We start from the raw sequence: 14,596 nt of genomic DNA, 5'->3' as shown, positions 1-14,596 counted from the left end.
AAATTACTGTTCCCATTTTCAACATGTCAGTTGGCAATACTATAAAATCATTTCAATATACACAACAGGGCCACACTCACACATACACCTGGTATCCCCTAGTGCTAAGATGCAACTGTGCTAAAAATTATGAAGCAACTTGACAGTCATTAAACAAGCAATACGAAGACACATTTTCATAGTATTCTAGGCAACAGCGAAACTTCTAGCAATAGCTAGACACATACAAACACACACTAGTTAGTGTCCTAAAACTGTCCTATTACAGAAAACAGAAAGGGGACACTTTCCAGTTATTCAGGTCCCTTCCTTCATTGCCTGCAGCGTAAATACTTTGGCCCAGGTATGTGAATGTGGATAAAATATAATAATCTAAATTTAAATAATTTACTGCCACAGGTATGACAGCAACTGCTACATAAGCATGGGAAGCACCTCAAAAAATGCTACCAGAAAAACTGAAAATACCTCTCACCCAGAATTTCCTAACAGACCTCCTAAGGAAAAGAAAGTGGAGAGATTGAAAGAAAATGCCAAAGGAAAAAGCAGGTAATACACAGGAAAATGTTTCTGCAAAAGACAAACAGGATTAGTCAACAGATAAATAGATAAGCTACAGAAAGGAGATACTGACAACTTATTGTAAATATGCAGGTTTGAGACATTTTGCCATTGAAAAACAGCAATAAACAAAACAAAGTGAATCAGAATCATGTTTGCAATCAATTCAAGGAATCACAGTATAGACTGGAGAGAGTCAAAGTCACAAACAATCACTTCCCCTGCAAAGAGAAGATCATTAGGTAGTCATCTGCTGTCTACATTACCTGAAACAAAAGCCAGAAGGAGATACAATATAGCCAAGAACTTCCTGAATGCTAAAAGGTAAACTGGAAGTAATCTTTCGGTCCTCCACTGAGAGTATGCTGTTCCTGACTCAGTGTTATCCCTTGTCCATCCTACCATCACACATTATCACTTACTTGGCAAGTATGCTTTGCTTCTTGGGAAAATAAGGAAAACAAAAAAACCCCACCCAAACAAGCAAACAAACAAAAACCCACCAAAAAAAAAAAAACAAAACAAAACCAATCAAACAAACAAACCCAAACAAAACCAAAGAAAATCAAAACCCAATTCTAGTTCCTTAAGGAGAAAAACATTCATGGCTTTAAGCAGTTCTACATGGCTGACTGCAGGTTGAGGTTCTGCTTTACATCCCATGCCCATTGCTGTCAGTGTACTGACTTTATGCTGAAATACACTACGCACACCAACACTATTTTTAGAAGAGGTTGTCTGAACTTAGTAATTCATTGGTTTATGAATTATCTGCATGTATGCCATTTTAGGATTATATGCTACTCATGCTTTTCATCTTACAGCCTGAAAACAGTATTATATATTGGGATAATTTTTTAGAAGAACAGTCAAAACATAGTCCTGTGTTTATTGCAGCATTCATTTAGAAAAATAAGGCATATATGCCATCCTCATAGAACTTAACATCACTAAAAACCAAAGTGAGGAAATACTTCTGCTGCAGAGAAGGAAGTTACCTCTGTGAAAGCACACTAGGTCTACAGTAAAACCAACTAGTGAACTTACATCTTAGTTAATTCTGGCCTAGATTCTGAACATTCAGTATCAGAGACCACTAAAAATCCTCTTTAAACTTAATTATTCTGTAGTTACAGATAATTCCTCTAAGGTTACATCACCTACCATACATTTTCCACTTATGAGCCTGATTATTTTTAAATAAAGATACTTTGCAGCCTGCTACTGGTTAACACGTGCCATCGTTTTGCCAGTACAAAGGTTATCACCTTTATTTTTCTTTACACTCTAGATTCTCAGATGTATAATAACATGGATATAAGCTCACTGTATGAAGGCAACACAGTAAGTTAGTAAATTTGTCACATTCAAAAAAATAACCTCCCAGTTTTGCTTCCCCTTCCAGATTGTTACACACACTAACTACCACTAGTCCTGGAACATAACTTGTTGGTACACCACAGTCAGCTTGCCACTATTAAAAGCACCACATATTCTTCTCTTCTGGTCTAACAGTTGGTGATAAAGCTCTCCTGTTTTCTCCAGAATTACTGACGGAATTGTACATTTGTGGTTTTGCATCAAGTTTGGCAAAGAAGTGCAGTAAGTTCATAAAAGTACATTTTTCTCTACGAAGAAATATAAGAATATTCATCACAGTTTATTATGCTTACCTTAAACATTTTGAAGTTCCTTCCAACTAGTATTTTAAGATCAAAACAAGGTTATACTAGTAATTTTGGTGATAATTTTTTTTAATGATGCAATTTCAGTTATTATCCAGTCCTCTTTTGAAGAGGACTATTGTCTTTACAGATGAAACAGTTCTGCTGGCATTATGGCTCAGTTCCATGGAGATATTTATGTACCTAATTGCCACTGACATCAGAGTCAATAAGGACCTTCAACCTGTCGACTTTACAAATCAAAAGTTATTAAAAAACAGACTCAAAACCAGACTTGCTTAGTAGTGTGCTAAAGCAAGTAAGTAGGGATAAATTTGGGAAAAAGGGAAAATTATGTCCGAGACACCCAAAAGAACATCAGCAAAAAGAGAAGACATACATACTAAAACCAAGGCTGAATTATTTATCAGGCCAGGAACAAATGCAATGTTGGGTCATTGTCACCAAAGGAGACAGCAGTTTAGAATTAAATCCATACATTTATGGCTGACAGGGCTAACATCCTAGTTAGACTGCAAATATTGCCATGTCTAAAAAGCATAGCGTCTTTCAGGTTTTCACTGTCAAGAGCAATATTTATTTACTGTTATTTATGTAGTGATAGGCATTGTAAGGACAAGGTGTTTTAAAGGAAAATCCTGACAAACTAGAATTAAACTTTTATTCAGTTCCCCTGATGTGCAGATTTTTATTACCAAACACAAACCACACAAGGTTGCTGCACATCTCTTCCTCAACAGAGACACCCAATTGCTGCCTGTGCAATCTCCCCTTCACCATGCTACTGAAATCACCTCTCACTATAGTGAGAAGAAAGCCAGCAGATCAGCTTTGCTACCCAGAGCAGCTCAGGAGCACACTAAAGTTATGAGTGGCATCCTAAAAAGCTCTCTATTTAAATACAACAGAAAAATGGAGGAGGAAGAAAAGGGAAAACAATCTTGCTTTACTATAAATTTTGTATTCTCTCACATGTGACACTATAGAGTGCTCTCTAATGGTCAGAGAACTGCTGCTAGCTGATGCTTTCTCCAGAAATGAACAATTAAAGCATTGGACAGGCAGACAGGCAGAATCATTTAACTCTATGCAAGTAGCAAAAGGTAAAGGTATCCAGGCAACAAAAGGAGTGTCAGACAAGCAAAGGGATGCACATTGCCAACAGAACAGAAGTAAGTGATACCCAAGACACAACAGCTGGTGGCACAGGACTGCTGTTACATTAGAACTCATGGTAAAGCTTTCTGTATCAATAAAATTATGACACACCAAAGTGAACCTTGAAAGGCAATCCCATCTCAAACCAAGTTTGCCTAGAGCAGAGACAGAATGGCCAAGTCTTTCGTTTCAACAACATACACTATTTGCCCTAAAGGCTCTCACTCCTATGCTCAATCTGCTCACCATGCTCCATCACAAGCTTTGACTTTGTGCACTTTAAAATCCCAGCCATTCTGGTCTATTTTGGTCACTAACCTCTTTTTCCCTTGGACCCTCTACCAGAGCTCAGGGCATTGTCTTCAGTAGGCTCACAGCTTCCTCCTTGCTGCCAGATAGATATCTATGGGGGTCTTTTACACTGTTCTTTCCTCGGGATCTCTTCTCTTCCTGCACTGTGACAAACTGACCAATAAAAGCAACTAGTACCTCATACTTTGTACTTACTGTGTTAGTCAGCTTAAACAATTAAGGCCCACCTTCGGTGAACAAGATCACATACCAGGTTGGACAGGGCTTTGAGCAACCTGGTCTAGTGGAAAATGCCCCTGCCACAGCAGTGGGTTGGAACTGGACGAGCTTTAAGGTTCCTTCCAACCCAAACCATTCTGTGATTCTATAAAATATGCCTGTGAACATCTCTCTGTCTTTTGATAACGTCTTCCACTGACCTAGGGCTGCCTGTAAGCACTATACTGCTTTTAAAGTTTCCCCAAAGTACATACTGTCCAATATATTAAAACCTGCCAGGCAGAAGCAGCTGGCCACACTGCCCACTTTGCTGCTTGGTTTTCTTCCAGAAGACCCATCATTCTTGTTTTGCCAGCACTGGTATTCATACCATGTCATTCACATTTTACTGGAGGGAATCAGTCTGGCTTTGCAAGGTCCTGTTCTCACTGGGTGACTGATCAAGGTCATTTGTGAACTTCAGAGCTGATGTCCGTAGCTGCTCAACTCTATCTCGAGGCCTTTGGCTGTTCCAGCTCTTAACATGGAGTTGGAGGTGCCTGGAGGTTGCTTTGACTGCTGTCTTGATCACACAATTTTCAGTTGACCTAACTACTCACATCACCCTTTTCTGTGTGTTTTTCAGAAGGGCTGTCACCTACTGCCAACAACATATTTGGAAATCACCAATCAAGCCCTTTCAATAGTATGACTTACTTACTGCAAGCAACCAAGGTAGAAAGGCCTAACAGGTTAGCCTGACCTGTTAGCTGATCTGGCTGTTCTTTAATGCAAGACTTAGCCTCATCTCCTATAAAGTCACCAATGAGACAGCAATCCTCTGAACTAGCCCCAGATATTGAGCATACTTTCACATACTACTGTCTTACCACTGCTGTTATTTAAGGTGCTGTGACAGATTCATGTAAGCACTTAATTCATGTAAATTATGATACAAACCAAAGAGATACATCTTGTTCTAACCACTAGCAGAAATGGCAAAACAAACCCAAACTGCATGGCAAAATAAACTATCTCTTACCTAATCTTTCATAACTAGAGACTTGTTTCAGCTCGATGCAGGGAATAAATAAATAGATAACAAGTAATCCAACAACTACTGCTTAAACAGTAAGAAATTTGGAAAAAGCTGTTAATTGTATCCCTGCATATTCTGTAAACACACATAAAGAGACAGCTGAAAAAACAGGTTTGACAAAGTTTTACCCTCGTCTTTTATTAGTCATATACTGACTGGTAAATCTTTTCTCCAGTTTCTTTTCTTTTAAAAGATGATTTTAATGACTATTTCCTTCTTCAGATATTTATCGATTATTCCTTTTTTAAGGTTATGTGCTTCCAAATTTAAACAAAATGATGAAGCACTTAGATATTATTCCTAAAAACCAGAACAAAGCATTCAATTAACAGTCAAATCTACAAATCAGTTTAAAGCAGAAGATGGGAAAACCCGTATCATCTACTTTATGGGCTTGGAGATCAAAAGACCTGTGGCAGAAAATTAAAATGAGATGGATGAAGCAATTGTTGACTGTAGCCCATCACAAGGGTAGACAGTGCATCATGCAGATTCTGTGCTTTCTTTTTCTTGACCAGGCAAAGAACAAATCGCTCCTTAAGCATCAAGCAGAGACTCAAATTCAATTTGCAAAAGCCTAAGCTCAAAACACCAGAGAAAGCTACTTTCCTTTGACCACTCACGTAACATTGAAATTGTAAGCAGAAATACTGGGATGGATTACAAGGCAGCTTCCATCACAAAATTCACAGGGACTGTGTGATCAAATTACAGTCGGTTTCATCATAAAAACACCCTATTTGGTTTCATGCAGTCTTGAAGAATTATGCCATTAAATATACATTCTCAGATACTCAGAGCATGACAGGTTTCTGAAAAACAAGCCCGAGACAAAAGTCAGTGTCCCTTTCTTTTGGTGCAGTAATATCTGGTTAGGCATAGCCATTCAGTCTCAGCCATGCACAGATTCAGAGCCCTTAAGAGTACACCTTTCAAAACTCCTCTGAATCATCACTTCTCCATATAGCTGGTTTTACTGACATACATATGGCTAAGTTTTACTCACAGTCTCCAATACTAGCATACGAACTGACACAGTGGCGACCTGAAACCATCACAGAGCGCGTACATAGAGGTTCTTCTGCAGCTCCATTTCCCCAGGAGTTTGCACCATTCTTAATTTCGACTGCCACAGTTCTCCCTCCAGCTACACAACCCCAAATCCAGAAAGGCAATTCTTTTTCTTACTGTACTTAGCTAAACCTGCAAATGAAACTACAGCTTAAGTCCTGACTGCATGGATAAAAGCAGAATCCCATCTCCTAAGCATGTGTGAAACCAAAAAATTGAGTATTAATATTTCCTCCCAATGTAACTGCTCTTCAAAAATACATTTGAGACTTAAAAGCTATTGTTCATTCCAGAAATTACTCTATAGCTTCTACAAATCCATTTCATAGCAGTGCTTGATCTGTATCATAAACACTATGTCAAAACTGCTGGTTTTCTAGTACTGAGTATGGGAAATCTTCATTACAAAGAACAAACCTTCTCTGTGAGGCAATTTCCTGAGAGCATGAACCAGAAAAAAAAAAGATGACACAGAATCTGTGTTGCAGCTGCACAAGCCACATATGTAGTATATAATTAATAATAGCTTTCAGTTATAAAAGACAAAATTAGGTACCTCTTAATGATTACAAGCAGCAATAATAACTGACTTCAAAGGAAACAGCATCACAGTACCATTTCCAAAACATCTTTTTCAAACTCTTCCAAGAAAGAGGTTGAAATTTAGAAGAGAAACTGGACACTCACTTAATTGCTAGTATTTACCAAAGTTTCTGGTTCTTGAATTTCTGCAGACACAGAATAACCTTGATACTTCTGCTTAAGAAGTACATTATAGACCATTTTTTAGAACAACAAGCACATGCAGACATTTTGCCCCTTAATATTTAGATAAGTACTGAGTAACTTCAAGTCATGATATGGAAATGCCTTTCCCCTGTGAAGCTCTAACCTCAATTTCAACCTCTGAAGACAAACTTGACATACGGGTAGAGTTTCACATTTATGCAGATTTGATGTCTTGTCTCCTTATTGAGTTAAATTTACAGAACATACTGGTTAACCAGTTGAACAGCAATCAAATCCAACAAAAACAAAGTTTACTATTTCTGCCTGAAGAAGAACATGGGAAAACACTGGGATAGAGAAAGAGAATATACCATGAAGTATGGCCAATATTTTAAGGGTAGCAGCTTGATACCAAATTTAAAGTACTTTCTTGTGGTCTACAGAGCAGTAGCTTGTGGTTCCAAGTAGTCACAAATGTGCAAGCCCAGAAAAGGGCACATTTCCAGTTCCAGTCCTCCTCTAGCAGGAGTGCAGTGGTTCCTCTAAGGTAATGCTAACAACCCAAAGGGAATCACTCAAGAGATTGGCTGGAGTTGATTTTATCACCTGAGGTGCCCTTTACTTTAAACAATGCAACTATTGTTGCATTTCCATTACCGCTCTGTACCCAACAGAAATTATTTCAGCCGGCTTAGACACTTACATTCATACTGTAGTTTTTTGCTTGGGGATGTGTTCTAGTGGTTTTTTGGAGGGTAGGGGTGGAGTGTGGAGACAGGGGAGTGGTAAGCATAGTAGAGAGGTTATTGAAGTCAGCAGAAACTATGCATCCTACAGATTCTGTGCATTCTTTTTCTTGGTCAGGTAAATAACAAATTCCTCCTTATGCATCAGACACTCAAACGCAATTTGCAAAAGCCTCAGTTCAAAACACGGGAGAAAGGAACTTACTTTTGACCATTCAAGCAACTCTGAGACTCCACACAAGACATACTGAAATAGAAGGTAAGGCAGCTTCCACCACAACATGGTTCACAGGGAGCATACTCAAATTAATGTCAATCTCATCACAAGTATAAGCCACCTGGTTTCATGCAGTCTTGTAGAATCGGGCTATACACATACACAGATTTAAAGACATTCATAGCACAGTTAATTCTTTCAAAAAAACAGCCTGAGAAGTTTGATCTTTAGAAGCTACTAGGAAAAAAAAACCTTCAAACTAAAGAACAACTAGTTTAAACTTTGGTAGACATACACTTAATTTCTTGATCCTGAAAAATAAACACGGAATTGACAGAGCAGATACCAGCATGCTGTGAATTTTAAGTTCATCGTTATACTCTTTCAATGCCTTAAGGTACCTTTTTCTGTTGTAACAGTGGATAAAGATTTCCTGCATTTTTAACAATGCAAACCTAACTCGATATTTAGAAGTTACTCTGTTTACAATCTTCCCATTTGGAAGCTTTACTATTAGAATATCCCACCCTCTGTTAAAAGTTCAAGTGGGAAAGCTGTTTTGTAAAAGCTCAGACAGCTGGACTCCAGCCCTATTGCATTCCAATCAAGTCACCCAAAATACATAGCTCAAGTACAATCAGAAACTGTAACATCCTTTGCATTGTGCTAAAACATAAAGAGGTTAAAAAAAAAACACCACCAAAACAAACCCAAAGAAATCAATAGAGGATCATCTTCCTAAGAAGGTTATTAGAAAGAATGCAAGTGAATGTTGCAGCTCGCCTAACCTATCTCGAGGCTACTGTCTGAACTGCAAGGAAGAACTTTTTGGTGTCACAACATCATCTGGTTTTGTCCTACTTAGCATATGCTATGTATGTGTATTTCTGATTCAGCAGAAACACTACCAGAACTCTTACAGAAGTTGATAACAATTAATATTAAATTAGTGCAGTTTTTCTGATTTCTTCATTGACAAAACAGCTGAAGTACTGTCCCTGTGCAGCTTTCTGTTGGCATTCAGATCAATACTGTCACAGTGCCAGATTAGCACTATTTTTCTACACTAACCTAAAAATAGTTGCCATGCTCCAGTGAAAATCTGACTTTCACACTTTCCACATCTGCTAGCCCAGTGTTAACCCTCATTTTAACTGAGATGACTAAATATTCATTGTCAAAATAAACAAGCAATAAGCTGATGGACCTTCTGATTTCTAGGACCATGTGCATTCCCTATACTAAAAGGGCTGGTGTTAACTGGCCAAAATTAATCCCTTCCTCACACTTCTTGAATTTTAAACTATGCAGCTATAAGGAATTAAGAGGGAAAGAGCAATCGAAACAGGACTAACTCTGTAACAGAGCAATTCCAGTATAAGTATTCACTGAATTTAATATATGAAAATATGAAAAGACTTTTAAAATGATGCTATTTCATCCTTTTCTTATCACCTGTGATGTGCAACTAAGGAGCTGCCCAATACAAGAACCTGCACAGCAGTAAGGCTTATCCAGCATAATTTCTGCAATTTTACCTGTGTTGTTCCAACAACAATTCAGTGCTCTTTGCAGATTCTATGTCTGCTGAGTTTAGATTGCTACAGGTTTCTAATCAGGAATGCCAAAATGGACCATGCAGGAAAACTCCATACCTGGAGTTTGGTCAATGGAAAATATTTATTTCTATTGTGAAACAGTTTACAAATATTTTGTTTGCTGTTTTTCAGTCTGCAATTGTCCTAAGTTTAGAACATGAGATAAATCCATTTTATTCAATTGACTTTTAAGGTACTGTATATTCTCGGATGTGGAGTAAGACATGTGATGGAATACTAATGTGAAGAAGGACATGTCATTAAGTAACATCATAATCACCAGTATTATACCATCCACAGCCTCATCCACTGCTTACTGCTCCATGTAGCAACAAATCACATCTCAGAATTAAAGAGAAGGAGCACAAAGAAGCCTTTATGCAAGGAAGAAAAGTTACACCACCACAGGGATATGCTCCATAGAATCATAGAACCAATTAGACTGAAAAGGACTTTTAAGATCGCCAAGTCCAACCGTTACCCCAGGACTACCAAACCCACCACTAAACCATGCCAATATGGGCAAACTGATCGCCCCTTACAGCTGCCCCTCATAACCTCCACCTCTCGCAGTGGCCCACACTTGTAAAGCTGTTGCCACTAGCCCCCATGGCTGCCCTTCACACCCCCACAGATGACCTTGCTCTCCCCTGAGGGCCACCTCTTCTCTCCCCTCACGATCTTCCCTATGGCGCTCCCTCCTTTCCCCTCACGATCTCCCCTCATGGCACCCCTTCTCTCCCCTCATGGCACCCCTCCTTTCCCCTCATGGCACCCCTCCTCTCCCTTCATGATCTTCCCTCATGGCCATCCCTCCTCTCCCTTCATGAACTTCCCTCATGGCCATTCCTCCTCTCCCTTCATGATCTTCCCTCATGGCACCCCTCCTTTCCCCTCATGATCTCCCCTCATGGCCGTTGCTCCTCTGCCTTCATGATCTTCCCTCATGGCACCCCTCCTCTCCCCTCATGATCTTCCCTCATGGCACCCCTCCTTTCCCCTCACAATCTCCCCTCATGGCACCCCTTCTCTCCCCTCATGGCACCCCTCCTTTCCCCTCATGATCTCCCCTCATGGCACCCCTCCTCTCCCTTCATGATCTCCCCTCATGGCCATCCCTCCTCTCCCTTCATGATCTTTCCTCATGGCCATCCCTCCTCTCCCTTCATGATCTTCCCTCATGGCCATCCCTCCTCTCCCCTCATGGCCACCCCTTCTTTCCATCGCTTTGCAAGGCTGAGTGCTCCCTCCCTAGAACTTGCCACACGAAACCCGCTATTGTTACACACACAAAAACAGACACAAAATGATTTTCTGCCTTAAAAACTGTGCATTTCTTTATGTGTGAGAGGCTAGCAACTATGCCTTCTTCCTATATCTACCACTGTAACTATCACTGCAAAGCAGTAAGGCATCGCTGAAGACAGCGATCATACCAGTGCCCTTTCCCAACATGCCGTGTCCATTCCTACTCGCTCCCCCTTACACACCTTGCCATCTCCTCTCATGACTGTCATGATGCACCTCTCTCCCGCCACTCACTGTGTGCACATACCGTATCGCATCCCCGCGTATTATACCCACACAGCAAACCTCAACCAACCTCTTCCTCCTTTGCTGCACTCTCCCCACACCTACATGACACTATACCTCCACACGCAGATGCAACAAACCTCATGCCCACCACACACCCCCCGCAAATCCATTATAAACACACCTGTGCGTTAAAGCATTACAGCTAGGCATACTTATACATAGAAACAACCGGCACTCTATAGACACAAAATACCATCCCCTATGTGTGCTACATGCATATAAAAAGCACAGATAATCCTTGCCACACCCACAGCATACGTGCCTATAAAAACATCCCCATATTATGCCACACCCAATATTCACTATATATACACACAGAGGCAGACGCCCATACCAGACAGCAGTACACAAACACAGCTAGATACATAGGATGCCATGTCATTTCCCTGCAAGCAATGTTAAATCTCTGCTACAATACACAGACATAACCGAAGATGAAATCATAGCAGATGCACACACACGCAGACATGTTATACATTATGCTCATGACCTACTGTACATCTTTTATACATACACATCCTAGGCCACACCCTGGCTTACTGCACATGCATAAGCATACAGCACAGCACCGCATGCACCCACAGCGTGACACTGCCCTGCGCACCGACACACACGTTACCTTCCTCCCTACTCCATAACGGGGGGACGAGGCACCTCTGTCACGCCCCAGCCGCTTTACACACCCATACACATTACCCCTCCCGTGCTACACAGCGGGACAGCACACCCCTGCCACACCTGACCCGCTCTGCACACAGCCGGACTCCCACCATGGCTGCTCCGGCGCTACACGGGGAGGACACGCACCCGCCACACCTCACCACAGACACGCAGGCTGTGCCCGCCCTGCCTGTGCTTACAGCAGCCCCACCTGCTACAGTCACACACACACACTCTCCCCACCGCTACAGCCGCGGACGACACAGCCCGCCCAGCACCACATCCGCACCGCCACTGCTCACGCACACCCGTACCCTGTCTACTCCGCCCGCCAAGCGCAGACGTTCCGCCTGGCCGGGCCGCCTCCCTCCCTCCCTCCCCTCGGGCTGAGGGGCCCGCCTGCCGCCTGGCCCGGCAGCCGCTCTACACGTCCCCGACAGAACTCTCTCCCCACGGCGGCGGCTCCACCCGCCCTATCATCACCTGCCCGTCCCACCTCGCCGCCGCTCCCCGCCCCGGACCCCAAGTGGCCGAGCCAGCCCCCCTAAAGCCCGGCGGCGGCAGAGGGTGAAGGGGAGCGGCGCGGCGGGCCGGGCCGGGCCGGGCCGGGCCCCAGGCTCACCATGGCAGAGGCGCCGCGGCGAGGCCGGTTGTCCTGGAGACGGGGAGCCCCGAAGAGGGCGCCAGGTGCAACGCCTGCGCGAGCGCGCCGCCGGAGCCGGGGCGGGGCGGGGCCGCCGCCACCACCATGTGACCGGCACCGCCCCTGCGCGGTGGGGCCGGGCCGCCCCGGCTCCGCCCCCTCGGCTGCGAGCCCCTCCCTCTCGCCTCAGGTGGCTCCGTGAGGGGAAGGGGAGGGGGGGCCGGTGTCATGGCGGCTGTCAGGGTAGGTGTGAGGGTTGGTGGGTTCGCAGCCTGTCAGCCCCTTGAGGGAGCCCGGCTCCTCCCGGTGGCAGGACATGGGAGCCTTCGCCAGTGGGCTTTTGGGGTTTAGAGCAGGCTGTGTGCTCGCAGGTGAGGAGGGTCCGGTGCGGTCTGAAGGTGTTCTGGTTTTGGCAGGGCAGCAGCTGCCCCCTGCTCCTCCGGTTTGCAGCCCGGCGTATTGGCTGCTGGTATGTATGTCACATGTATGGTGACATGTTTAGTCCTGAGATAGTGCCTTATAAACCGGAGGGGTTGCTGGGGGTGGCAACCTCCTAAATTGCTACGGAAAACCCCACAAAAGCTTGTCTGTCAGAGAGGGAAGCGCTCTAAAGCCTTGCATGCGCAGCTTGTTCCTGTAAGCACCGCTGCCAGAGCCAAATACAATATTGTTAATAGCACATCTGCTCAGCAGTCACAACACCACATGCAAAAACAAGGAGATGGGAGAAAAAATTATCCCAGCACGGTCTGTTTTCTGTTGATTCAGGCCTTCAGCTTTCTAAGAAACACAAGTGGCCATTGCAGAGTAACTGGAGCTTGCTCTTTGGGACGGACGGGCTGCATTCATTCCTGTGAGGAATGAAACATTCTGGTCTGAATAACAGTAAAAAAAAAATAAGTTTCTTACTCAAGTGTCCTTTCTCAGAACCTGCATGGAAATAGTTGGTACATGCACATACCATTTGTTGGCACATCTCTGAAGCTACCATGCTCTGCTCTCCAGGCTTCAGGGAATGACCCGGTTCATACAGTTGGTCTGGTTTGTGTAGTAGGGAAGAAAGCCTCCGAAATGTGAAATATGTATAAACAATTTGGCCATGTTCAGCTGAATTGCAGGATGCCCGGACCAGCAGCTTCAATGTTCTGTTGGCTCACACTTAGAAAAACTGAAACAAAAAATATGACATTTTTTTAGTCCAATGCAAACATCTGGACAGTGTTATAAAGATGACAGATTTTTCTATCCATACAGTAAAAGGAATTTATGGAGCTAGAATCTTTTCAAGTTGCAGCAACCTGAAGATAAAATAGTTTTGCAAAAAGAAGGCACATTGCAAAATAAAACCAATGTTCGATTAGGAGACATTCAGGATGATTAGTCCAATTGGGATCTGTTTGTGCAAGGGAGGCAAGACAGGAGGCAAAAGTGCACGTTGACTTTTGTTGTGGTATCACTTGAAAATTCAGGAAAAGCTTACTCAAACCCCCTTTAGATTGACTTGAATTTTGTCAAGTATAAGCAATTAGTTGTGGAAATGAGACTTGTGTACAGAAGCGTATACATCCTGACCTGTCTTCTCCATTTCCTGTCTGCAGAATGTCTCAGGATGTACATCCCGAGTGTTAAGAGAATATATCCATGTTCAGTGTCCTGTTTTCAAGCAAAACACAGCAGTAGTTTGTGATGGAGAATTTGTTCATCCCAAAAATTCCCAGCTAGCTCTACTTAGAGAGGAAGGGGTGAGCAAGCAGCTGCGCGTTACTTAGCTGCTGGCTGGGGTTAAACCACAATGTGGTTGTAGGCAGCTAACTTCTTAAACTCCTACACTGGATCTGAAAGAGCTCGTCTTTCCTTAAGTTAAATGGTTGTGACAGGAAAGTCCATGTCTGTTGATTACCATTATGAGTAACAAATGGTCAGTGAACTTGTTTCTAGGATGCTTTTTTGCTATGTTGTGCATGTTCACATTAGGGCATATGCAGATGATGTTTTAAGTCTGACATGGCTTTTCATGCACTGCCCTGTAAGAACTAAAAGATCAAGACTTCCCAAACTTGCTTTTTTTCCCCCCAAACCAGCAGCAGGACATGCCAGCTTTGTGCCAGGATTTATACTTCTGTGTTTCTGTTGCCTTCTCAAAGGTTAATTGTATACTGCTAGTCGTGCACATACCATAGGTTGGGAATATCCTGCCCTATCCAGATAATTTGTGGGTGTCCAAATCAGTGACCTGACGAAGTGACCCAGTGCATCCACAGCCACCTCATTCCTGGATGGTGAGAAGCACGTAACTTGCTCTCAGGGCAGCCACTCAGAGGGA

At 43.0% G+C, this 14,596-nt stretch overlaps 1 protein-coding gene across 1 annotated transcript in view; it reads right to left on the bottom strand.

Moving 5' to 3' along the window:
• Positions 1–12,371, bottom strand: part of FBXL2 (F-box and leucine rich repeat protein 2) — a 44,614-nt gene extending 32,243 nt beyond the window's left edge. The window contains exon 1 of the mRNA XM_062621443.1: positions 12,253–12,371. Coding sequence (XP_062477427.1) covers positions 12,253–12,255 — 3 coding nt within the window. The 5' untranslated portion in view covers positions 12,256–12,371. The remainder of the gene's footprint in view (positions 1–12,252) is intronic.
• Positions 12,372–14,596: the final 2,225 nt, after the last annotated feature.

Source organism: Pezoporus occidentalis, unplaced genomic scaffold, assembly GCF_034315485.1.
Source record: "Pezoporus occidentalis ecotype Australia unplaced genomic scaffold, CSIRO_AGI_Poc_V1 ctg107, whole genome shotgun sequence".
Taxonomy (NCBI): domain Eukaryota; kingdom Metazoa; phylum Chordata; class Aves; order Psittaciformes; family Psittacidae; genus Pezoporus; species Pezoporus occidentalis.
Note: the sequence above shows the minus strand (reverse complement) of the source record. Positions and strands in the feature narration are given on the sequence as shown.